General features: G+C 47.0%; 1 protein-coding gene across 1 annotated transcript in view; it reads left to right on the plus strand.

The window, feature by feature from the left end:
* The window catches only part of MGAT5B (alpha-1,6-mannosylglycoprotein 6-beta-N-acetylglucosaminyltransferase B), a 168343-nt gene that overhangs the window by 112899 nt on the left and 28874 nt on the right, over nucleotides 1-26570 (plus strand). The window contains exons 9-13 of the mRNA XM_073310498.1: nucleotides 9147-9278; nucleotides 12247-12380; nucleotides 16120-16250; nucleotides 17429-17434; nucleotides 26186-26341. Coding sequence (XP_073166599.1) covers nucleotides 9147-9278; nucleotides 12247-12380; nucleotides 16120-16250; nucleotides 17429-17434; nucleotides 26186-26341 — 559 coding nt within the window. The remainder of the gene's footprint in view (nucleotides 1-9146; nucleotides 9279-12246; nucleotides 12381-16119; nucleotides 16251-17428; nucleotides 17435-26185; nucleotides 26342-26570) is intronic.

Raw genomic sequence — 26570 nt, forward strand, 5'->3', positions numbered from 1 at the left:
CTGCCCCTTCATGTTGGCAAATGCCAAGATGAAACTGACATGCTTCTCCTGGACTCTGAGGAGAGGAGTATTTGCTCCTTCAGCTCTGGCAGGAGAGGATGGGGGCAAAGCCATTTAACAAGTTCAGGGGCTTTGCCTGGAAATAAACTCAAAATCTCCAGCTCATTTTATGTCGGAGATTGAGGTTGAGATTTTAAAAGTCATGCAGGGGATTTGCATGCCCAATTCCTATTCATATTTGTGGGACCTGAACATCCAGATTCCTTAGGTGGCTTTAAAAATCTCAGCCTACAACCTACGAACAATGGGCCAGAGTCTCAGCTGGTGCAAATCAGTGCAGCTCCAGTGATTTTCTTAGAGCTGTGGACACCAGCTGCGGATGCAGCCCCAGCTATTTTCCACCTAAGGCAAATTTGTAGATCACAGGTGACATTCACACTACAAGACCTGTGTCCCTCTTAAGTCCCACTTAAGTTGTAATGGGACTTCAATGAGGCATAAGCCTCATACTAGCCCTTTTTACAGGGGCGAGTTTCACCCAGTCTGACTAACTGGAGTGTATCCTGGAGAGCTCTGTAGGGGCCAGAGAAGGGATGCAGAGACATCACTGCAGCCCCAGGACGTCAGTATGGCTCTTTGCCATCATGGCCACTGGATGCATCTAGTCCTGGATCCCCCAACCCTGCCCCTCCCAATCCTCCTCCCAAATGCTCCTGCATGCTGGGGCAGAGGCCTTCCTGTGTGTGGTCTCTCTGCACACCCTCATGGGCACATCAGTGCTGCTTTAATCAGGGTTTTGGCAGAGGGAAGGGAATTGGCTTTATCCATCCCTGAGGGGGAAGCTTTTTGTTGGACTGTGTCCCACCTTGACGGCACGCAGAGCCCTTTCTCCACCTCCCCTCCTGCACGCCCACTTGCTGCTGAGAACAGAGGCCAGCAGTAGCAATGAAATTAAATATGATATAGAGTATTGGTCTGGCTTGCAGAAGGGTCCACCAGGATCAATTTGATTCTGGCCCTTTCAGCGTGGGGAGCAATAACTTGGAAGCAAAGCGTGGGTTAATTTGAAAATAGGTCAATGGGATGTGAAGATAACCTGTGGTAATCGGAATTCTGAGGGCCTCTGGCAGAGGACTGAATCCCTCGGCTGATTAAATTACCTATAAGTGGAAAATAGCAGGACAAGAACCTGCTGTAGATTTATTCTGGAGTATGCACAGCTGTTAGAGGCAGATGTCTAAGAGCGGCTAGAAAGGAACAGCTCTATAGGTGAACATGATTCTTTTAACTGGCTTAATTAAAGGGGAAACAACCTCAGTGTTTGTCTGCATTATCCTTTATTTAATCAACAAAACCAGAGCTGAACTTGGCCATCGCTAATTTGCTAATCTCTGAAGTTGGGGCAAAACAAATGTGCTTGCCAGAGAAATCATAACCACATCATCCTCAGAGCTTGGTGGCTGCCAACGGGGTTTACAAGGAGCTCAATCAAAAGCAGATTCTGTCAGGCAATTGTTTATTTGTGAGATTCAGTTTCTCAGACGTGGTTCTGAGTGTGGGGATCAACAGGTTGTCACAAAACCAATCTCTCGGCTAAGCTGTCTGAGAAAAAGGCATTTGTGTTCATCAATTTTATTTGCATAATTTCAAGCGCCGTCAGTAGTACACGGCATGAGGAAAAATTACGGAGATTTCACTCCAACCATGAGTGAAATTGGGTTTAGTAGAAAATTAGTTGACTTAACTGGCAAATGATGAAAGCTTGAATAGAGAATGTTTAAATAAGGAGGGATAAAAAAAATAATAACTTGAAGGTGCAGACCAAAGTTGCTTGATTGGAATGTTAAACTCACTGGTTGTAACCCATTTAGCAGGGATGGAGAGGGCAGAGGATGGGTAGGGGTGGGTAAACCACTGGACTGTGATTCAGGAGACCTGCGGCCTATTTCTGGCTCTGTCATTAGCCTTCTGGGTGATCTTGGGTCAGTCATTTTCTCTCTCTGTGCCTCAGTTTTCCCCTCTGTAAAACAGAGATAATGTTACTGGCCTTCTTTGTAAAGCCCTTTGGGATCTACTCATGAAAAATGCAAAGTCAGAGAGAGGGATTATTTATTATTATATACCCCATGACCTGTTTTAGAGTCATTGATAAGTCAGAACTACAGGCTTTGTAATGCACATGGATCAATGTGCTAACTAGCAAAGCCCAAAGGGAGGGTGCCGATAAGGGTCTACTACAGACTGCCGAATCAAACTTGAAAAGAGGATGTTACTCCTTATGCACCTGTTTATAATGTGTGTGCGTTCGGGGGGGGGGAGGGTATTAAATTACAGATGATAATTTTCTAACATTGTACCCAACACAGGATAACACCGTTTGGGATCTCATGATGGATAAAGATGAATTAATCACTGGGCTGGAAGTTGGTGGTTGCCTGGGGACCAGTGATCATTGGTTTCATTGCATTCAATATGACCTGCTGATGTTAATTTTTAATAAATCTTGGAATAACGAGTAAATTCCATAGGAGTGCTAGTGGGGTGCCAATATTCAAAAGGAGCAAGCGGTATGACCTGAGTGACTAGAGGCCAGTTAGTCTGTCATCAATCCCAGGCATGCTAATGGAAAAACTGATACAGGATTCAATTAAGAAAGGGAAGGAATATATTTAATGCAATTAAACATAGTTTTATAGAAAATAGGTCTTGTCAAACCTTTTATTCTTTGATGAGAGTACAAATTGATGAGATTACAAGTTTAGATGGTAAAGGTAGATGCATAGACTTTTATATTCTCTAATATTAAATTCTTACACTTTTATAAGTGTTTGATTTAGCACTGCACAACATTCTGATTAGAAAATTAGCACTATACAGTATCAATAAAGCACCCATTAAATGGGCTAAGAACTGGCCAATGGACAAACCTCAAAAGGTAGCCACCATCCCTGGGGAATCATCATTGAAGGGGCATGTCTCTAGCGGGGTTCCGTGGGGTCCAACCCTATTCAACAGTTTCACCAATAAGCTGGAAGTAAATGTAAAATTAGTGCTCATAAAACTTGTGGATAAACACACACATTGGCGAAGTCTTAAATAATGATGAGGAGTGGGAGTCATCCAGAGCAAGCTGCAGCACTTAGTAAGCTGGGCCCATTCAAACAAAATGTGTTTTAAATACAGCCAAATGCAAGTTTAAACATTTAGGAACAAGGAATGCTGGCCATGCCTATGGACTGGGGGACTGTATTCTGGAAAGCAGTGACTCTGGCAGGATTTAGGAACTACGGTGGAGAAAAGAAAAGGAGTACTTGTGGCACCTTAGAGACTAACCAATTTATTAGAGCATAAGCTTTCGTGAGCTACAGCTCACTTCCTCAGATGCATATAACCAATTTATTAGAGCATAAGCTTTCGTGAGCTACAGCTCACTTCCTCAGATGCATATCGTGGAAAGTTTCCACGATATGCATCTGAGGAAGTGAGCTGTAGCTCACGAAAGCTTATGCTCTAATAAATTGGTTAGTCTCTAAGGTGCCACAAGTACTCCTTTTCTTTTTGCGAATACAGACTAACACGGCTGTTACTCTGAAACCTACGGTGGAGAAGTAACTCATCCTGAGCTCCCAGTGTGATGCTGGTGCAAAAAGGGCGAAGGTGATTCTTGGATGTATAAACCGGGGAGTAATGAGTAGGAGCAGGGAAGTAAGTTTACCTGTGTGTATGGGATTGGCGAGACCAACATTGGAATATTGTGCCCAGTTGTGGGGGTCCACATTTTAAAAAGGAGGTTGAAAAATTGGAGAGGGTGCAGAAAAGAGCCACAAAACTGATCACAAGCTGAAGGGAATTTAAGAATCTCAATCTGTTTAGTTTATCAGAAAGAAGTTTGAGAGACAGTTTAATAACAGTGTAAGTACCTCCATGGGAAGAAAATCCTGGGTACTAGAAGGCTCTGTACTCTAGCAGAGAAAGGCAGAACAACGGAGGCAGAAGCCAGACAAAATCAGGTTAGAAATAAGGCACCAATGTTTACCAAGGAGGGTGATTAACCACTGGAATAAATGACCAAGGGAAGTGATGTTCAGATCAAGACTGGAAGAGATGCTTTAGCCAAATACAAATTATGCTTTAGTCCAAGCCAAGTTATTGGGCTCAATGCCAGGGTAATTGGGTGGAATTTAATGTCCTGTGAAATACAGGAGGTCAGATGAGATGATCTAATGGTCCCTTCTGGCTTTAAAGTCCATGGATTTATGAACTGAGCTATCTCCTAAACTTTGGGGATATCCGCTCCAGTGAGAAACAAATGGGCACAGACGTCTAATGAAAAGCTTTTATCTTAAGCAGAATAACTGGACCAGACCCTCAGCTGATGTAAATCAGCATAGCTCCATTGAAGTCAGTGGAGCTATGCTGATTTACGCTAGCTGAGGATCTGGCCCACTGTGTGTCATGCAAAGACGTGCTTATCAAGGAGGCAGCTAATGATTCAGCAGCAGTTGGAGCCATGGTGTCTGGACATCGTCTTGAGGACAGTATTTAAGAACAGAGCCTTGTGCAGAGGATGTCGTACTTGTCAAGCAGTCGTGGAGGCTGGTTAGTGCCTGATCTTCCTTCACCCAATCTCATGTGTATTGTGATGAGAGCTTTATTGTGGTGTCATGTCCAACGGGAAATCAGCTGCACTGAGGAAAATATCCCACCTTTTTACCAGATCGATGTGCTTAAAAATTCACTCCTGAGCAGAGGGCCACTGTGAGGACTAGAGCTGGGCAGTTATTTTTAGACAAACAGTTAATTAAAATCCATTTTAGGGGGGGGCACCAAAACAATTCATGAGCTCAAGCTGAATTTGGCAAATAGTTTCAGCTGCACTCACCCCCCCCCAATGAAACCAACAGTTTGCAAATGTCAAAACAACATGTGGAGAAACGTCAAAATGATCCGTTTCAAATGGACGCTTCTAATGGAAGTGGCATTTCGAATGGGTTTGAATGTTTAACCCAAACAAAGTCTTTGGGGCTGGGGGTTGGGCGGTTCTTTTCGTCAACAAAAATATGAACAAATTCAGTTTCAGTTAGAAACTAAATGATGGTTGGGTTTTGGGAGGGGGAGGAAGGGGTTGGGGTTTGCATTTTGTGGGGGGGGGTTGATTTTTTGATCAACTTTAATGAGGACTAAACAGCAGTTAAATCCCACTCAAGCCCTGGAAGCCAGGCTAGATGATCTAATAATCTCTTCTAGTTGTAAAGACCTATGAATCTATTTTGAGGACTTAAGTGGTGCATAGCGTTTGTCTTGGCTCTCTGCACCAGGGTGCGTTTCACCGTAGGTGAGAGAAAAGGGCCTGATTTTGCCTTCACGCACACCAATGTCAATCAGAAATATCTCCACCAAAGTCAGTGCATAAGATAAAGGTCAGGGCAGAACCAAGCCCCCAAAGAGGAAGGTACTGTCTTTTAGAAGAGCAACCACTGAACAACATGACAGCTAAAAATTGGTATAGAGCTAGAGTTGCAATGTACTCATGTGGGGGACCAAGTGGTGACTTCAGTGCGACAGCGTCTGCCAGGATGTGCTCACCTGTTTGACTAAGTGTAGCACAATATGCCCCGGAACGTGTATTTTTCTTTTCAAATATTGATTTGGAAATGTGACTCTTCCTCTGTTACCAGAGAGCTGCATGATTTTGTGTTATTTACACTTAATTATCAATTGTGCTTTATGTCATCCTCAGTGGATGCAGCGCCCGTATATTGTAGGTCATGGAGCTGTCTGTTGAAGCCAGCGCTGAATTATAGCTGCAATTCTGGAAACAGGGAGATTAAATGTTATCTGGCTGCTCTTTGATACCGATAATCTTTATGTCTTTCCTCCATGATAGCTCTGATTATTTCCATTTGTCACAGGCCAATCGGTTTTTTAATGTAGAATGATAGAGATGTAGAGCAGTTGCAATATAATAATTCTTTGCACTTCTATAGCAGTAATGCTCATTCTAATAATCATACTTAGCATTTACTGTGCTGTTCATCTGAGGATCTTCCTTTAAATTCAGCTCAGCTCTAGAGAACACTTTTCATCCAAGGATCTCAAAGAACTTTATGGACTTTAATTTCTCCTTACCACACCCTTCAGAGCAATAGTTCATATTATACCCTTTTTTAAGTTAGGGGTAATGGAGACACAAGAGGTTAAAAGACTGAAGAAGCCAGTGACAGAGTTGAGAATGGAAGCCAGGAGTCCTAACTTTCAGTCTCCTGTGGTAGGGCCAGATTGTACTGCCCTGGTGTTAAACAGTGTTTTATTCCATAAGTAGTTCCCTTATCTCCAGCGGGATGTTGGCTGGGGCAAGTTTCTAGCATTGCAGTGGAGGGAAGGGCCCCATTGTACCAGGCACATGGGAGACAGTCCCTGCAGCAAATTGCATACAGTTTAATTAGACAAGACAGAGAGAGGTGAAGTGACTTACCCCAAATCATCCATCAGGTCAGTGGCAGAGCTAAGATTAGAACCCAGGTCTCTTAAGCCCTAGTCCAGGGGGCTAGTCTCCGAACAACATAAGTGAGAGCAGTCTGTTACCCAGTAGACAATGCCTCCTTTTCAGTGTTATTGGAATGTAACTAATCTGAACAATCATTTAAGTTCCCATCACACAGGTTAGATAAGTGGAGAGATCAAGTGTGCACACATATCTGAAACATCTGACATCCCTTATAGATTAGCCCCAAGCTTTTCATTTATCTTAGTGCCTTTGAATGGAGTAGCAGGATTTGGGGGTTGGCTCTCCCTCACCAGTTTAATTTTGAGCCTATGTACCATAGGCGCCAACTTCTTCTGGCACCGGTGGGTGCTCGACCCACCCTGCCCCCAGCCCCGCCCCCATTCCAACCCCTTCCCCAAAGTCCCTGCCCTGAGTCTGCCCCCTCCCTTCCCCTATTGGACTCCTTCCCCAAATCCCCGCCCCGGCTCCGCCTCTTCCCCACCTCCTCCCTGAGTGCACCACGTTCCTGCTCTTCCCCACTGCCTCCTAGCGCTTGCTACAGCTGTTTGGTGGTGGCAAGCGCTGGGAGGGAGGGAGGAGCAGAGACGCGGCGCGCTCAGGGGAGGAGGCAGAGGAGGAGGTGAGGCCGGGCGAGGCGGGGAGCTTGGCTGCCGGTGGGTGCAGAGCACCCACTAATTTTTCCCCATGGGTGCTCCAGCCCCGGAGCACCCACGGAGTCGGCGCCTATAATTATAGACTGTGATGCTAGATTGGCAGGTATGTACCAGAGTGTTGGGAAAGCTCTTGCAGGCCAATATAATGCTCCAAATTTGGTGTCTGAGCCTCTCCTTCTTGCTTTATTTATGTATCTTTTTGGGATGGCTCTCAGAGACGAGAGTCTTTCTATTCCTGTCATCTCCCCGATCAGCCACTTAGTGGAAAATTGCCCATAGAAGTGAACCTAAATTACAAGTGATAAAACTAGAGCCTATTCTATCCGCAGATGACCCTTTCTGTTCTACAGCGAGCTAACGCTTATATTCTTTGTGACAAGAGCAATAAAGCCGTTGCAAGCATTTATGTGCAGCTAAGTCACCTTAAATTGAAAATCCTTGTTTTTGCTGGCTTTGGAGTGGTCCTTCATTAATTCATTCTACATTTCAGGTCTACACTTAAAAGTTAGCTTGACATAGCTGCAGTGCTCAGGGGTGTGACAAATTCACACCTGTGAACAGCATAACTATGCCAACCTAACCTCTGGTGTAGACGTTGCTAGGTCAATGGAAGAATGTTTCCGTTGACCCAGATACCACCATCTGGGGAGGTGGATTAGCTATAGCAATCGAAAAAACCCTTCCTTCGCTGTTTACACTATGGCACTACACTAGCATGGATATGGTAGACACGGCCTAAGTGTTGCACAGTCAGAGCCAATGCTCCAGGATGACACCTGACCAACTTACTTCTTTGATTGGTTTATATAAGCAAGCCAGATCATGTTTGGGATTCTTGCACCAAGATCCTTCTCCCTACAGGGGCCAGGCACAAACCCTGGGGTAGCAGAGGCACCAGTGCCCCCAGCATACAAGCCATACCAAAAGAAGAGGAGAGGAGGGAGAAGAGATGGCCTATAGTCCAGCGCCCCTCCATGTTGGCCTACAAAGGTCACCCTCCCGTATGGCTGTTCAGAACTGGTCAGAAAATTTTTGTCATGAGTTCTCCGTCAGAATATGCTGGTTTGACAAAACAGAATATTTTTAAAAAATCATTACTGATTTAGATGAAATTTTGTTTAGAAAAAAAAATGGTTGTTTTTTTTTAAGAGTGAAATGTCCTAATTTGTCATTTTTGGAACAAAAAGTTTTGATTTTTCAGTTTGAAACGACTTTTCCTTTATGTGATTCTATAGTTTTTAAAAATTAAAAAGGTACAAAATTTAAACAAAATGTTTTGATTGACCCAAAAGAAACAAACAAAAAAAATGGGAATTTCATTTCAAGAAAAGATTCAGAATGTTGGCTTTTTGTCCCAATTTGGGATGAATTTTTCATCCCCCCTCCCATCTCAATTTTGCACCAGACGGACCAGCTCTAGTTACTGAATGGCAGGGTCATATTGCATCAATGTAAGGCCTTCTTAAGCCCCCAAACTAGAGTTAAAGTGGGACTGAAATTGGGCTTAGGCCTCTGGAGAGGGGGCAGTTTCGCCCCCTGTGATGATTTCAGTAACACACATCAGACTTCTCTTTGCTTTCCCTTTCCCTGCCCCAGGAACGAGATTTGTAGGATGTATAAGCAGGCACTAACTTATTCCCCTACCCACACCCCCAATGCTTACCAGACTCCCTGCCCTACTTCTCTGGACATCTGAAACAGTGTCATTGTCGCACAGTAAATGCAAATCCAAGGCTTCTGCTTCCCAGAAGACATCCTAAGAGGCAGCTCTGCCCATGCAACAACCTGGGGAGATGGACTTGTAGGAATCATGGGGGAGAGGCCAGGCGAGGCCCCAGTGACAACATATTTTTAAAGCGGAGTTCAAGACTTCCAGGAAGGAGCCAGTTGATGGTGCCTTTAAATCCCATGGCAGGGAAATGGGGCTAGGGCTGGTGAAAGGGCTTATACTGTGTGGCTGATCAACCCTTCCTGATTCTCTTCAGTAATTTAGGGGTGCCTCCGGGACGGGGCAATTGTCCCTTGACTGTCCCTTTGCCCTTTGACCTCATTTACACTGATTACCATGGCCTCCAGCAAATGAAGCAACACATGGGGCTCTCCTTTAAGAAATACAGGTAAGAAAAAAATCACTCTCTTCCTCTTTGCTTCTACTTTTAAATAGCGAGTGACACCAGCGCTAATGAAAATGAGGGGCAAATAGTTCTGGCTAGAGGGAGGCATGCTGTGGCCTGGGATTTTGCAAACTTTATCACACAGTTTTGCCAATGCACCTCACCCTGCACTGCTCCAGCCCTCCCCGTCCCATGCTGCTCCAGTCCAGTCCAACTCTGCCAGTGCCAGTCCTGATTTGCAGCACCCCATGCTATTCTAGTCCTAATCTCTTCCGGTCCTTCAACCTAATGAGGCTGTCCTGTGCCTAAATTGGTGGTAGTTTTACACAGGGCATAGACACAGACTAGGATGAAACACCTTTTAAGATAAATCTGACCCCATCCGGGATTTGAACCCAAGTTCCCAGATGGGGAATGTTCGCAGCACTGAGCAATTGTCTCACTTAGCTCCCTTCTCTCTCTCTCTCTCCCTCCCTCCCTCTTTGCTCTGTCTGTTGTTTATCGCAGCAAGACCAGCCAAAACTCCCCTGACCTTGCAGCCCTTCCCTTCCCCTACCAATGAGCCCCTCATAAATCTCCAGCACATAAGGAGGAGGAGTTTAGCCTTTTGTTTCCAGCCTTGTTTATGTGCATGGCTCTGACAGCTGGTAAATTGCCCAGAGACCTTCCCAGCGGCTGTCAGAATATGCCTGGGAAGGAGGGAGCTCAACCTCACCTGCTACCGTCTTGAGATCAGAACTCATTTTAAGGCTCTGCAATGGGGAAGCAAACACCCTTGGGGAGGAGTGTGTGTGTGTAAATAGTATATTTGCACGCTGCAGGTGGAATCTGCCACCATCACAACAGGACCGAGAAATCTCTTTGTATTTGCAAGAATAACCCCCCTGCCCCCAGCCTGTTTCCTCCCTTCCTCTTTGCCATTGAGAGAGACAAATGTCACCATCCCTGTGGTACATCAGCAGCCTGCAAAGTATGTGATTTAATTTAACACTGATAGTTCTGCTATTTATTACATTTTCACCCATTCCTTCCACTATCCTACACAATTTTATTAGAGGGGAAGATGACAGGCGGTGTTATTGTTTTCATTATAAATGCATTTGCTTTGTGCACGCCACTTGCTTTTTCTCCTCTCTCTTTCCACAATCTCTTTTCTTCCTCCCTCTTGCCAGGGTAATGCCTACCTCCGCATTCCTGGAATATTCAGAAAAGCATTACAATGTCTCCTGGAGATAGATAACGTTTTCCCAAACATTGGGTGGGTGAAAAGCCTGCGCAACAGGGAGCAGTGAATCTCTTCCTTTCCAGAGGTGACATTTAGGATACTTCCCCCTGCCCCCTTCTGCTGAATATTGGACCAGTGCTTTGCTTCCAGTTTCCCCTTTTGACCTAAGGCTGATGCCCAATGTCAGTTCTCTGTGGCCTAACGGTAACGTTATGCGTTGTTAATGGCAAGACCTGGGTTCGAAACCCAGATTTGCTGAGACAAAGGAACTGCCAGGCCAGGACAGACTGAGCATCAATCTAATCTGCTATCCTTTGCAGACAATACCTAATGCCAGAGGTTCCTAAGCATGTTGTGTTTAGAGCAATAGTTACTGAGTTATACACCTAGGAAATACAATAGCGGACCAGACCCAGAGTCATCTAGTCTGGTATCCAGTCTCTGACAATGGCCAACACCAGATACTGCAGGAGGTGTAAAACCCTCTGGATAGACAGTTGTTCAATAATATCCCTATGGTGACATTTCTTCCTGCCTCAGGCTATTAATGGTTAGTTTATGTCCTGAAGCATGTTTCTACTCATTATACATTTTTGTCAAATATTCTTATTATTCATATAAATACTGAATCTTTTTAAAAAATGTTCTTAATCTCTTTGCCGCATTACTATCTGGTGGCAATGAGTTCCACAGGCTATCTCTGGAGTAAATTTGAAGAACAAACAGCTGCTTTAGTGAATAAGCCTAATCCAACTCCTTGAGTAAGAGGGATAATGCCCATTTGTTGTTTTTCACAGCACTCTGTCCACATGGCAATATACTCAGACAGCAAAGGCACTCATTCAAGATGGAAACATTACATCATCAGGCCACATTCTCATTGGCCTATCAGTGATCCTGCCATCCAGATATTTCCAAGTAGTCACTGGCTACTGTGACTTCCCAAAAGGTGACTGAGCACTAGAGAGAATAAGCTGCACGCTCTGAAGGGGTGCAGTTCCAGGGGTGCTTCTGCTGCCTGCCAGGTGAGGTGCAATGCCTCCTGGTGCCTGTCCCTAGCTCAGGGGTATTGCTAAATGCCACAACAGAGCATAGGGGGGTATTGCCAATCAAAGTCTATTGGCAGAAGTGTATGGGACCAGGACTGGAGTAGCAGAGGTTGCTGATCATCATTGGCCTGTATTGGTGAAGCTGCTTAGGCAAAACTTATTCGGTGATCATCTGCATCACGCCCAGCTGTAGCCATTGTAATTAATCCACTGGCACTTGCAGTAACAGTCCCTACATCTGTCTCAGCTGTCAGCATTGGCAGTGTTGTCATCTTTTCCCAGGCCTCCAGCTTTTAGGCGGTAAGGCAGTACATACTCTTTCCATTTCAGCAAAGCCTTTGGTCCTTGGTATTCAAACACACAGCACTACTCCAGGGCAGCACTGGCTTGGCCTCTCTATCATCCCATGGGGCATGCATTTGAGCACATAATGCTACTTGCTGCAAGGATGCTCAAACCAGTAATTGGGCACTGATGTGAGGGACTGTCCCTGCACAGGCTGGATTCTAGGACTCCCAGATCTCTCTCAAAGCAGTCATTCCACTAAATGAGCATCTGCTGAAGCCCTCAGCAGCACTAACTCTCTCCTTGGCCTGCTGATGCTAGAGGGCGAACCTATAGCTTGTGGCTTGATGCTCTTTATTTGCAGAATGGGAGCAGAATATAACCCTTGCCCTTTGCTTTCTTGCCTGGGCAGGTGTCGCGTTCGTGTCATTGATACCTTTGGGACAGAGCCAGCCTACAACCTTGAGGAGTATGCCACTCTGCATGGCTACCGGACAAACTGGGGGTACTGGAACCTGAATCCCAAGCAGTTCATGACTATGTTTCGTAAGTGATCCCTTGTTTGGTAATTGTTTCTACTGGGGTTTTATTTTATTGGTTTTGTATTTGCAGACTGGGTGATAGAGCTGAGCAAATAATCGATTTGGTGGTTCAGAGGTCAAACCGGGGAAAATGTGCTTTGTTTCAAATTGAAGCTGATTGTTTTTCACCAAAACGAAAACAAAGAAAAAAATGTGTGCCAGTCGGATTAAATGCCTTGAATTTCAATTCCAAACATTTTCAAAATGAAACATTTTGACATTTTCAGAATTTTTGTTTTCAGGGGGGTTTGGGGCCAAAAGTATTAGACAACTGCAACCCGAATTTGCATAGTGTTCCGGTGCCACCAAAACTGTATTCTTTGGTAATTTTACTATTTGTCTATTTTTTTTTTGTCCTGGCTCTATTTCTTGGTTACCATTGCAGGCCAAGGCCAATGCATGAAAGGTACAAATAAGTTCTCAGATGTATCTGAATTACTCTGCCAGTCCACTGCCCATGTCACTGCCGCCCCAAAGCTACCGCAGTGGAAGGAAAACAGACCTTGATTTGCTCTGAGCCCACAAACTCAGATTTGCTCCTGTTCCTTCTACCTGTTTCCACAAGCTGGAGGCTGACATGTGTCCAGTTCACTTGAAAAGAGTGCATTTTCACACACAATGAGCACCATATACCTGCTGGGATGGGCCTTCCGTTTCCATTTGTAAGCAGCTATTCAGGAGCAGTCAATACCGGGGTTTGCATCTCAGTCCCCTGGCCTATGGCTTCCTCCCACCCCCTGTGCCAGCAGGGGCTGGGAAATGTTGTGCAAGCAGGGGAGATGAGCATCTCACATGGCCCACCAACGTGCCCTCTGGCCAGCTGAGCTGTACATTGATAAGATCTTAAGGGAGTCCCATCTAGTCCTTCTCATCTAAAGCTAAGGAGGCTGCAATATCAAGTGCCCTTGAGGCTGGTAGGATTAAAGTAGGGGGAGATGTTTGAGAGACCTCTGAGCCCTACAGGAGATATACAGGACTCCTAACGTGGGATGTAGCTAGAAAATAACACCCCCTTCCCACTATACCAAGCCTGGGACACAAAAGAGATGCTAGGCTTATTACCATGTTGCTCCATAGCCCAAAGCTGTTTTCCCAAGCGTACTGGATGGGATGCATGCTGCTTCCATCTGACCCTAACCTTGACAATGTGCTCCAAGGAAACTCCTGCTTAATGGGCTCTGTTACTTTAATGAGCTTTAATACTTTACTGTCCCACTCCCACTGTTTTGCTAATTATGTTCTCAATCTGCCCCAGCAATTCCCCTCCCCCCGTAGGTTTTTGGGAGTGAAGGACTTTGCTCGGCCATGGCCATTTTTCAGTCCTGGGGATTCTGCAGGGAGCTTTCTGAGCAAACCAATCATTCGTCCTGCAGCAGCGGGGGATTTTATGGCTAGAAAACAAAAGCAAGGGGAGAGAATGCTGGAAAGAAGGAATTTGCTATTATGGCAAACAGAGCAGCAGGCTGAAGCAGCTTCTGTACCTGAGCCATGTTTGAGTGACCCATGCTAATGTGAAAGGGGAGTTGTAACAGCCCAGCGGCAGGGACATGGACTCCTTTCTCTGCCCAGTAATTCGTACCTAGCTCTTTTCCAGTGCTTTTCATCTATAGATCTTAAAAGTGTTTGACAAAGGAGGTCAGTGGCATTATCCCCCATTTAATAAATGAGGAAACTGAGTCACAAGAAAGGAGTTGCCCAAGGTCACCCAGCAGCAGAATTGGGACTAGAACTAACATCTCCTGAATCCCAGTCCAGTGCTCAGTCCACTAGGCTGCACACCTGGAGGCTTCTACTGAGATCAGGACCCTGTTGTGCTAGGCACTGTACACACACATAGTGTGGACAATTCTTACCCCGAAGGCCTCACGCTTTTATTAAACAAAGGGAGGATTATTATCCCCATTTTACAGAGGGGGAACTGAGGCACCGAGATATGAAGTATCAGAGGGGTAGCCGTGTTAGTCTGGATCTGTAAAAGCGGCAAAGAGTCCTGCGGCAGACTATATAGACTTATAGACTAACAGACGTATTGGAGCATAAGCTTTTGTGGGTGAATACCCACTTCGTCGGATGCATGTAGAGGAAATTTCCAGAGGCAGGTATAAATATGCAAGCAAGAATCAGGCTAGGGATAACTAGGTTAGTTCAGTCAGGGAGCATGAGGCCCTCTTCTAGCAGTTGAGGTGTGAACACCAAGGGAGGAGAAACTGCTTTTGCAGTTGGCGAGCCAGTCACAGTCTTTGTTTAATCCTGAGCTGACAGTGTCAAATTTACAAATGAACTGAAGCTCAGCAGTTTCTCTTTGAAGTCTGGTCCTTAAGTTTTTTTACTGCAGGATGTCTACCTTGAACTCTGCTATTGTGTGTCCAGCGAAGCAACTCACCCCAGGAACCAGCGGCAGAGCCAGAAGTGGAACCCAAATCTCTAGAGCCCTAGGCTAGGGCTTTAACCACAAGAACATCCTGCCCTCATACTAGGTGGGCTTCAGACCTCACTCTTGAAGGGAGGTGCAAACAGGCCCCATGCTCAGCCCCATACTGAGCCCACCATGCCAGCAAGGCCCATCATGCCACAGGTGGGATTTACTAGGGTTATTCCAGGGGAAAGGAAGATTTGAAATCAGCTGCCCAGTTGTGCCCCTTGCATGCAGGAGAGCTCAGCCTTGATCCAAGTAGGCGAAGAGAGTGAAAAAAAAGGCCTTTGGAGACAAGGAGCAAAGAGAGTTGGGCAGGGAGGTGAAACGCAAGGGGCATATTTTTCAAACACAGAATTTATTTTCAGAGGGAGAGTCACCTCTCTGGAGAAGGCCAGGTGGGATTTTAGAGAAGGGCCTGAGGCTGGTGCTTCAGATTTATCCAATAATCTGCCAAGTGGAAAGGAGTCCTACTTGTCGGCCGTAAGCCTGGTGACCGATCACACACTTTGTGACTCAAATATCTTTTCCCCCTGGCTGGATATAATCTATCTGGCAGCCTAAGAAGCAACTTATATTTTAAAGAGACCTGCAGGCGGATCACAGCTCATATACTTTAATCGCTCCTATTTGGTTTTTTCCCCCTTTCTTCTTTTTTTCAATGCAAGGAACCTTTCTGACTCTCTTTTCTTGATTCAGAATGCATGAGTGCCACAGAATAATCCAAGCCTCATGGCCTGCACCTTCGACTGGTTCCAAACACCTCCAAATATTTCCTTGCACTAATCAGTCCTGACCCATATTCTCCTGTGGAGCACATCTGAAGGCAGCTCCTCCACCCCCGCTCCCTGTCTCTCCACAGAGAGGGAAGCACTGAGGGCTTAGTGCACAGTTAAGGTGCTCAGCTGGGAAGTGGGGATTGGGGACACAGACGCAGCTGGACTGTTACCAGATAGGAAGGTAAAGGAGGCAAAGGGGAATCCTGGATCTAGCCTAGGATTTACCTGTGACAGTCATGGAGAAACAGTATAAATTTCAGCCCAGTGATCCCCAGTGCCCCTGTGACACCAGGGCTCAACTCAATAGTTAAACTCCCAGCTACGTGGATAGGACCCGGAAATGTTTTCATCTCATTGGTGGACTCTGGTAACCATCCCATTCTTCAGTATAAATGACCTCAATGGGGAAAGGCTGCATGTTGCTGAGGCTTTGGGAGGACAGATAATGGAAGACCCCTTCAGTGCACTGGCAAGAGCCAAACCCGTGTATCTTTTCCCCTTGGTTTCTGTAGCTCACACTCCCGACAACTCCTTCATGGGCTTTGTGTCCGAGGAGCTCAACGAGACTGAGCGGCAGTTCATTAAGTCTAACAAAGCAAGCAACATGGCAGTGGTGTACGGGAAGGAAGCCAGCATCTGGAAGGTGGGTGCCTGTACTGACATGATCAGTCCACTGTAACAAACAAATAGCCAAAGGATAATCCCTGGAGTCAATGGAAGTTTTGCCACTGGCTTCGAAGGGATCAGAATCTGGGCTAATGTGCACAGACTCCTAGAAATCAGTGAAAAGACCTAATTGGCCATTTAATTAATCCCTCCCACTGGCTCATGTAGGATTATTTCCTGGATTATATTCCCTAGTGATTTGTCCAGTCCACTTTCAAGTGTCCCAGCAATGGAGCTTCCACCACTTCCCTTGGGAGAGCACCCTATGTCTGAAACTTCCTGTGTGAGCAGCTTATCCCCTGGCCACCTACACTGAGGGGTTTCTTGCACCTTCTTTTGAGACAGCTGACACTTTTTAGGCACTAGATGGACCCACTGGTCTGTTCCAGTATAACACTATGGAAGTGAGTGAGCCAAATCGAAACAGAATGGGCATCCCAGGCATTTTACGAAGCAACTCAGGTTCCAACCACCGGACCAGTTAAAGTCTGGACACTCGCTGTTTAGGAGCTGAGCTGACAGCATCTAGTGGTGGCATATCTTTCTTGTCAGTATTTGTATTGTAGTCACATGTAGAGGCCCCAGGCAGGGCACAGAGTCAGAGCCAGTCCCAGCCCCAAAGAGCTTGCAATCTAAATGGACAAGACAGACGGAGGAGAAAAGAGAGAGGGGAAGTTACTTGTGCAAGGTCACGTAACAGGTCGGGCTCAGGCAGGAATAGAATTAAGGTTTCCTAAGTACTAGTCCAGGGCACTAGCCACTCAACAATACTGCCTCTTGTCATCAGCTGGAAGCAACTTTTAGTCACCACAGACATGGGTCAGATTTGAGTCTGTGGCCTGTAGGTGCAAAACTCTTTTCCACTACTCCGTCCCTGAGACAGACAACTGACTTCCTGTTCCAACACCACTTCACTGCTAGGGAGACAAATAGCACCGCTATAACCCCACTCATTAGGCACACCCTCTTAAAAGAAAACAGCACTACCCTCTCTTGTGTGGCTAGCAGTGTCACTGGTTATTGGGGGCGGCCTGAGCTCCACCTTCTTTTATCTGGAGCATGCTCAATGCTTTTGCTTCCATTATCCATGAGCAGGAGCTAATTATCACCCTCTCTTGATTTTTTTCTTCCATGCACCTCCCTGGGATGTTCCAGTTGCAGGTACTGTATTGCGCTAATCTATTCCTTTATTTAACGGTGCATTTCAGACTAAATATAAATTATCAATAGAAACTGTATGTCTGCGATTGAGCTTTCATCGTCTGTAGGTTAAATGCGGATTGCTAACAGTGGGTGTTTATGGCCTGATACTGTGCTGGGTTCTCTTCTTCCCCATTCCCACCCTTTCTATTACCAGTCCCTCTGAATCTGTTCTCGCAGCCTGCTCTGAATGCTGCAGTCTGTGTTCCATAGAGCAGCATATCTCTGCAACAAACCCTCCTTTCAAAACACACAATTGCAGCCCAGGTATAGAAATCCCTGCAACAATTACATGTATTTATAAGTTACCCAGCACACGCTTTCTGTCACACAGTCTTACAGTAAGAAGACCTTTTGCTGATGGCTAGGCTTCCACCCCACCCCCCCGCTCCCTTTTCCCCCTTTGTAAATAACAGCTTTTTGACTTAATTTCTTTTTTTTTTGGCACAGAAATATTCATGGCTACTAACACCCTCCCTCGCAATGAGTGATTCCAACACTTGCCTCGCTCTGTGGGCTACATTGATTTCTCATTGTCTCTCTCCTCCTTGCTTCTTACGGATTTTTAAATAAATGTTATTAAAACTCTTTCGCTGTCGGGAACCAGCTGCCGTAAAAGGTCCATGGAATAGCACCTGCTTCCCAGGAAGTAGGGGCCTGGATCTAAACTCTGGATTCCAGAACCCCCAGTCTGTGAAGAGGATCAGGACCAGTTGCTTTGTCCACCACCCCTAGTTACCAGTCAGGATTGGGTAGCTGCGATATCTCGTGGTAGAAATACCTGCCTCCTGAATTTTCACTGTCCTGCACCTTGTGTAGTTCCTGACACCTATGCAAAATGGGTGTAAAGGGCTCCTGTTGTGGTTTGGTAAGCTTTTACACCCACTGCTCTAAGTGACAACATATTGTGCGTCAATGGAGAATCAGACCAGTAGGGCCTGTGTGGTGGGTTTAAGTCAATGGGACCGATTCTCATTTACACTAAGGCTCTGGCAGCGTAAAGGAGTTTAATATGGGTGTGTAGGTAAAGTGTGCTCATTTTATGTGACCAGAGCATGAAGAAAGGCCTTAGTGTGAATAGAAAAGGCATACTTGTGGCACCTTAGAGACTAACCAATTTATTTGAGCATGAGCTTTCGTGAGCTACAGCTCACTTCATCGGATGCATACTGTGGAAACTGCAGAAGACATTATATACAAATGTCTTCTGCAGTTTCCACAGTATGCATCCGATGAAGTGAGCTGTAGCTCACGAAAGCTTATGCTCAAATAAATTGGTTAGTCTCTAAGGTGCCACAAGTACGCCTTTTCTTTTTGCTAATACAGACTAACACGGCTGTTACTCTGAAACCTTCTATTAGCAAGTGCTCAGGTAACCCAGTGGTTATGTGTGACAAGTCCCCCTCTGTGCTGATCCACAGAAGATAGGAGTTGTTACAAGCTGCTAACTCTGGCGCTTTAGCAGCAGTTCAAGAGGCCCCTGGTTCAATTCCCAGTGTGTTGGCCAAGGTGACAGCTGCCTGTCATACCTACCAGCCTGGGTAAGTGTTGTACAATCTAGCACTGGGTAGATAGGGTAGAGTACGTGTGGTCCAAGGAGCTGGAGATGTGTGGGACTCAGGATACCTAGACTTGACATTAAACATTCTGTGTGACCTTGGACAAGCCAGGCCCCCTTTGTGTGCCTCGTTCCCCCATCTATAACACAAGGCTAATGAGGCCCTCCCTTGTAAAGTGCCCCTGAGGCCTAGAGATGAACAATGCAATATAAGAGCAACATATTGCTCTTGAGTTGTAGCAGACAAGCCAAGTACTGCTGATAAGCCCAGGATCAAATACAATCTCTCAAATAGAATCTTTTTGAAGTTCAGAAACATTTGATTAACTTCCCGCCCTTCCTCATTCTTGTTCCTCTGAACTTCCAGCTTCCATCTAGCACCAGGAGCAGAAGCACTAATAAGGAAAACAGCCCATATACATCCAATTTCCCGCTCAGTTTTGTCAGCCAAAGCAGTTCAGATCATTTGGATTAAGCTGCAGATAAGCATCTGCATGCTTATTTCATCCAAACCTGAACTCAAAACATTTTGAGACTCAGGGCAAGTGTACACTAGAAGCGTTACACTGGCACAGCAGCCAGTTACGCTGCTGTAGCTCGTCTGCTGAAGACACTGTATGCCGCCGGGAGAGCGCTCTCCTGTTGGCATGATTACTTCACCTCCGCGAGAGGCAGGAGCTATGTTGGCAGGAGAGCATCTCCCGCCAACCTAGCACCAGTGTAAACAGCGCTTGGGTCACTGTAACTTGCATCACTTCGGGAGGGTCGGTCTTTTTCACACCTCTGAGCGATGTAAGTTAGATCGACGTAAGTGGTAGTGTAGACCTGCCCTCTGTTATCACGAGATTTCAATGTGAAAATTGCTTTTCTCAGATGCCTCTGATTCCCAAATTCTGGAATAACCCCACTCCCCATGTGTCTTTGTTTTTAAACTCTGCTCTGACATTTAATGTAAAAGTGCACAGGAGAGGGGCTGTACAATGTAGTAAATCTCAAGGGGTATTTTGTAGAAGCTTTAAAACATACACTAAGAGATTTTTTTAATAACCAAAAATCTTCAGAACATTCTTGTGCTAGCCAGACATGGAGTGGGCTCTCTCCTGTCAAGTAGGACCAAATCCTGTTTACTTTAGTCATAGGAGTATTGCAGACAGTGAGACAGCTAGTGGCCCCGGTTCAGCTGTCCCTTCCTTCTCAACAGAGCACTTACATTCGTGCCTAATGCTAAGAACATGCTCAAGTCGTTTGCTGAATGGCAAGGGGCTTAGCTACATGCTTGAATGCTTTGCTGAAGTGGGCTCACAAAGGCAAGCAGGAATTGGCTCATAGTTGCTAAGTACTAGCTGTCCCTGGATTCTCCAGGGCATCCTGGCTTCTCTCTGTTCAAGTATAAGCAATATGGGGCAGGGATGGATGTTGGGCTAGATCCTCAGCTGGTGTCAATGTGCATCTGGCCCATTATTTTATGTATTATAGAGAGCTGAGTGCATTGTTGGTGCTCTGTAAACAATAACACAATGGAAGAGGCTTTCTGGTGCAACGGTATAGTACATTAGTCCTTTACTTCAGGCCATGTGCGTTCCAGTTCTGATTAGGTCAAAACAAGTTTGATGGTCTCAGCAGAGCACCTTGTGTGATTAGCACTCTGCTCCTAGAGACCCCAGCCAGGACAGCATGGGGTGTTAGAGTCCAGGAACTATTGTAGGGAGAACATGCCCAACAGCTGTCTACACTACAGCTGGCTTTTGCAAATGCTATCAGACTCTCCCTTTCATGAACACTACAGCTACTAATCCTTAGATAACCTTTTCTATTAATCTCAGGGTGCTTTACAAAGGAGGGTGAATATTATCCCCCGTTTACACATGGGAAAACTGAGTCACTCTGAGAGGAACTGACTTGCCCAAGGTTACCAGAGCTTGGATTAGAAACTTGCTCCTCATTCAGTCAGCCTGTCAACTGAATCGTGCTGTCCCATTTGGCTACATACAAAAAGACAGTGTTCTTTACAAAACATAGCACTCACACATACAGCTCCTTCCTTATTAGGCTTCTGTTGTTTATCACACCTCAGCCCCAGCTATTCCAATGTTAGTAAATATGCCGTTTTGTGTTGCTCATTGTTCACATTGCAAGGATCGTTCACATTGCATGAGGATTCTAAATACCTGACGTACAATTGATCTGTGCTTTGTGAGAATGATAAACTTGCCAGCAGAGAGCAGGTAGCGTATTGAGTTGGGAATGCAGTTTAGCCCTTACAGCATGGGAAGAGTTCTGCAATGCGTGGATAGAGAGCCAACGTTTTCCCATCTGTCTGCAACACTGAGACCTGCTCCCAAGGAGAGAGGCAGAAGTCCATAGAATGTGGAGGGTTCCCTTTGGGCCCCACTGGCTTACCTGGGGAATAACATGCCCTGACTTCATATCAGAGAGTTTTGCCTCAATATCTTTGGAATTGGAACTAAAGGACAATGGCTGCTGAGCTGCATGCATCCTTCATGCCACACACAGGGCTAGTGGGGCCAGAATGGAGGATGAAGAATGGGGGAATCTACTGAATGAAAGATGGGGGAAGTATCTAGGACGGAGAGTTGGAGAATGGGTTTACAATGATGCCAGTGGTGCCAGGGAGCTGGGCCCATGCTCAGAAGGGGCCCCGGCCTGCTCCGCTTGCACTGAGCCCCGAGACCCTGCCAGCTCACTCCCCCCGCCCATCACTTGCTCCTTTCAGCCAACCTGCTGGCTGGCTGAGGGCTCCTCTCTGCCCTGTGGCCCCACCCGCTGCCTCCTCTCTGCCCCCTGGCCAGACCCCAGTGCACCTCCGGCTCCGGGCAGTCTCTGCTTCCCACCGCCTGTGGGGCCCCACCTGTCTCCCTGGAGCTGAACTTCCTGAGACTGTTGCAGAAGCCTGGCCAGTCTCAGCCAATTGTGGGGGACTGTGTGGGGAGCTTGGCTGGGCCCCTCTAGGCAAGTGGGTCCTGAGGGAACCCGGCCGGGGCAGTCCCTGGCCTGACTGATCGCGTCATTCCCAAGGGGCTGGAGCGATTCCCCACCCCGGGACCAGCCCTGTCTATGCTAACGGCTCAGCTCGGCAGATATAGTCACCTCCCAGCAGGGCCGGTGAGTGTGGTCGGGAGGCAGGGCGTGGGGGACTGGGTCTCTGGGGGGTCGAGGGGGTGCTGGGCTGTGAGGGGGCAGGGAAGATCTCTGTGTGTTGGGGCACTAGAGAGTGGGGGTTCTGTGTGGGGTGCTGGGCAGTTGTGGTGGGGCTGTGGGCAGCAGGGTGCTGGGCAGGGGTTGTGTTGTGCAGGGTGCTGTGCATTTGTGGGGGGAGTCTGCGGGGGCACTGGGCATAATGGGTCTGGGGGGGCTCTGGCCATAGGGAGTTGCGGGGGTGTTGCAGAGGTGCCAACTTCCAGATTTCCCCAGGGGTGCTTGACCCCTGTTCTGCACCAGTCCCTGGCCCCACTCCATCCTTTCCCCCAAGGCCCCACCTCTTCCCGCCCCCACTCCACCTCCGTCCCATCTCCTCCTGCCCCATTCCACACCCTCCCCCAAGCGCCCCCCCACCCTCGCTCCACCTCTTCCTGCCCCTGCTCCTCCCCCTCCCGCCCCAGCGCCTCCTGCCCCCTGCTGAACAGCTGATCAGCGGCGCACAGGCAGCCCTGGGGGTGAGTGGGAGGAGCTGATAGGCGGGGCTGCCGGTGGGTGCTCAGCCAAGCAAGCTTTTTTCCTGTGGGTGCTCCTATTGGGTGTTGGGTAGCGGGGCTGTGTGGCATGGCATGGGCCCGCCCCCGAGGGCAAGGGGCATGCTGGCAGCACAGGACTGGGTGAGGCACTGTGCATCTGGAAACTGCCGTTTGTAAATAGTGCCCTTGCACTGGGCTGGGTGGAGTGGGGAGGCCCCTGCCCTGCTCCATTGCCCCCGGTTGGCCCCTCACTCTGGAGACTGACCTCCCTGTTGCCATGCTCCATTGCCTCCATGGGGGCCCACAAATATGTTTGGCACTAGGCCCACAAAAGGTTAATCCGGCCCTGGAGAGAAGTCCATAGCCAGAGAGAGAGAGAGAGATACGCAGAGAGAAAGGGAAGCTGCCTCAGGACCAATAGGGACAGAAGGAGGAGAGACTGAATCCCACGCATCCTCTGTCATTCCCTGAGTTACCAGAGGGTTGGAGCTTTGGAGGGGAGGTTGCTGTCTGCTCTCAGACAGGGGTGGGAGTCAGTGGGGTGGTGAGCTGGGCTCTGTGTTACTTAACAGCACCACTTGCTGGCCATTCTGCAGCAGCATCGTGGAGGAGTTTGGGGGTGGTGGGAAACCTGCATCAAGGACAGCAGGGAGAGCACAATAAGGGAAGAAAGGATTTGGCCTTTCTCCAGCCACAGGTTCAGTCTGGAGTCCAAGCCCCACCAAGGAGGGTCCCAACCAGTGTGCCAGCTGGCAACAATGGGGGCCTGGGAGGGAGAGAGATAAGGCAAAGTGTGGTGTAAAGCAGAGACACAGATGAGTGCCAGATGGATAGAAAGGGAGATGGGCCTGGGCCCAAGCCCCTAGCCAACCCCTCTTGGGAGATTTGGCATCCAAACTCAGAGGCTCAGGCTCCTCTCTCAGTAAAAGTCTATGTCTGTGGGATTAGACTGTGGCCGGGGAAAGAACACATTCCCGTGCTCCACGTAGCTGCCTTTTCAGCTGAATACAACTGACAGCCATGAGGCTGCTTCTGACAGTGTGGGTGAATAAATGGCCTCTTTTCCATTAAATCCCCGAGCCCCCAGGTCAGGTGGGTTAATCAGCAGAGCGTGTCTGCGGTTCTGTGGATTGGAACAGCAGCATTGTGTGGCCTGCTTTCCACATTCGTCAGCCCTTCACAGCCGCCTTCGCCTCTGCCCTCCAATCAGGTAGATTGTGGCTTATTGTCTTCTTTTAATGCTGCTGAGAAGTTGTTTTTCCTCCCAGGGCTTGTAAAGAGCCTGGAGAGGGAAATAAGTAGAGGAGAGAGAGATGAGTGTAGTGCTGATCACAGCTAAATTCAAAGGGAAAGCTGTTTCTCTTTTGTTGTTGCTAGCAGGGAAGATAATCTCAGTGAAATCCATGCTTGGAATTCTTGTATGGTGCTGTATTGATCTGCAGGGCTATTAGTTTGATAAAGCGATAATGAAGTCCTTAACAGCTATATGCAATCCTTAAAGGGTAACATCAAAAGAGCTCTAGGATTAATCAGCCTCATACCATCCCCCCAGTCTTCTAAAAAAAAAACCATGCTGAAGTTTTGCATTTTTGCCATGAATGTATGTAGATGGAAAACTGATGCCATTCTGCAGCTGGAGTGGCTGGTTGCTTGGGTCATAGGGCACAACAGTAACAGAAAGTGCCTGTCTGCTTTGTCTTGCTGAAATAACTTCAGCGAAGGAGAAAGAACTAGTTGAGCTTTCTGATCAGTGACGCATTTCACATGGATAACACCTTTATTTCTACATGACTATCCATCCAATCGATTTATGTCTGTTTGCCATTCTACAGGGGACAAGGAGAGGGTCTTGGGAAGAAAGATGAATTGTCTGTATACAGACGCAACTATACTTTTTTTTTTTTTTTTTAAATAAACACATTTAACCTGTGGAACTCACTGTTGTGGTAGTTTATTAAGGCAAATAATTTAGGATTTTTTGCAGAGGATTAGATGTTTATATGAATAATTGCACTTGCCTTTGCACAAGGTGGGATACAAATTATAAGGGATCTCAATCTCCATGCTTCAGTGTATAAACTGATCATTGGATGAGGTCAGGAACATACACTCTCTCCACTACTTGCCACTGATACAGTATTGTAACCTGAGGTTGCATTATAGAGGCTTTGTGACTTCCACTGTTTAATGTCAGGGCCAGGGTATTGGCCTGGACAGACCATTGGTCTGTTCGTGTATGACATTCCTTACGCAGACTCTCTTTGTGGGGCTGACTATATCCAATACCCAGGTATGTCGCCTCTGATTCAGGGAACTGATTTTGCTCTTAGTCATACCCATGTCAAAGAGGAGCAGCTCCACATCATTCAGTGGGATTATACGAGTGTGAAATTGGTTTATAGTCCAGGAGTCCTAAAAGTCTGCCTTCCCTGTAGGGGGATTTCCTGCCCTGCAGATTGAGTTCCACTGAATAACAGTAAAAACAATGAGGAATCCTTGTGGCACCTTAGAGACTAGCAAATTTATTTGGGCATAAGCTTTTGTGGGCTAAAACCATTTCATCAGATGCATGGAGTGAAAAAAAACAGTAAGCAGAATATATATTATAGCCCATGTACTGTTTTTTTTCACTCCATGCATCTGATGAAGTGGTTTTAGCCCACAAAAGCTTATGCCCAAATAAATTTGCTAGTCTCTAAGGTGCCACAAGGACTCCACGTTGTTTTTGCCGATACAGACTAACAGTGTGTTCCGGTACATAAAGACTCCCTTGCTGCTAGAGAGGAGGTCGTTTAGTGTATGTCTACACTGCAGTGTAAATCCAGGGTAAGCGGAACTCGAGTCAGCAGACCCTGGGTTAGAGAACCCAGGGCTTGAGCGTCGACACTGAGGGTCATCCCTAGGTTAAGAATCTTCTAACCTGGGCCCAAGCTCAGGGCTCCAGCATCCACACTGCAGTACGCAGACCCAAGTCCAACCAGCCATATTCCAGACTTCCTAACGCCCTCCCAAAATGTTGCCACTCTAGCCCTTTGTTCATGGATCAGTGTAGGAAAACTTGACTGTCCACCAAACTTGATTGTCTGGAGGACAAAGAAAGTCATCCCATGGGATTGTGGGATATTTTTGGCAGACTTCCAGAGCACAAATGCAGCAGGGTTGTGTCTGCACTGCAAAGCAATAGAGCTGGAACCCTGGGTTCCAGCTTGACTCAGGCTCGGACCCTCCAGCCCTGTGGATCCTGGGACCTTGGGTCATGATTTGTGTGAATACAAAAAGAGGGTTAGGCTTGAGCCTGAGTTTGAACCCTGGGCTTAAACACTGAAGTGGAGACGTACCCTTAAAGGCGCTAGGATGGTGAGATCAGACTAAGGAAATGCCCCTTTATTTTGGCATTTGAGTATCAAATACATCTCTTTTGGGGTTCACATGCAGCTGATTTTCTTCGCTTTCCTCCCCCAGGGCAAAGAAAAGTTCCTGGCCATCCTTAACAAGTACATGGAGATCCACGGCACTGTTTATTATGAAACCCAGCGTCCTCCTGAGGTCCCAGCCTTTGTCAAGAACCATGGCCTTCTGCCACAGCATGAGTTCCAGCAGCTTCTGAGAAAAGCCAAGGTACTCAAAATAGGGGTGTGGCCCTTTCATGTGGATTTCTGACAAAGTCCAACATTACTCTTCCATAAAATACCCAGCTGCTGATCAGGCGGACCAGAGTTGCCTTGAGAAATGTAATCTGAGGGGGAATTCATTAGCTGAAGCTCTTTTCGCTGGAGGAAGCTGAGGCTAGTGCCACTGAAGCCCTAGCTTGCAGGCCACATCAACTGCAGTAATTATCCAGACGCCA

Source organism: Lepidochelys kempii, chromosome 14, assembly GCF_965140285.1.
Source record: "Lepidochelys kempii isolate rLepKem1 chromosome 14, rLepKem1.hap1, whole genome shotgun sequence".
Taxonomy (NCBI): Eukaryota; Metazoa; Chordata; order Testudines; family Cheloniidae; genus Lepidochelys; species Lepidochelys kempii.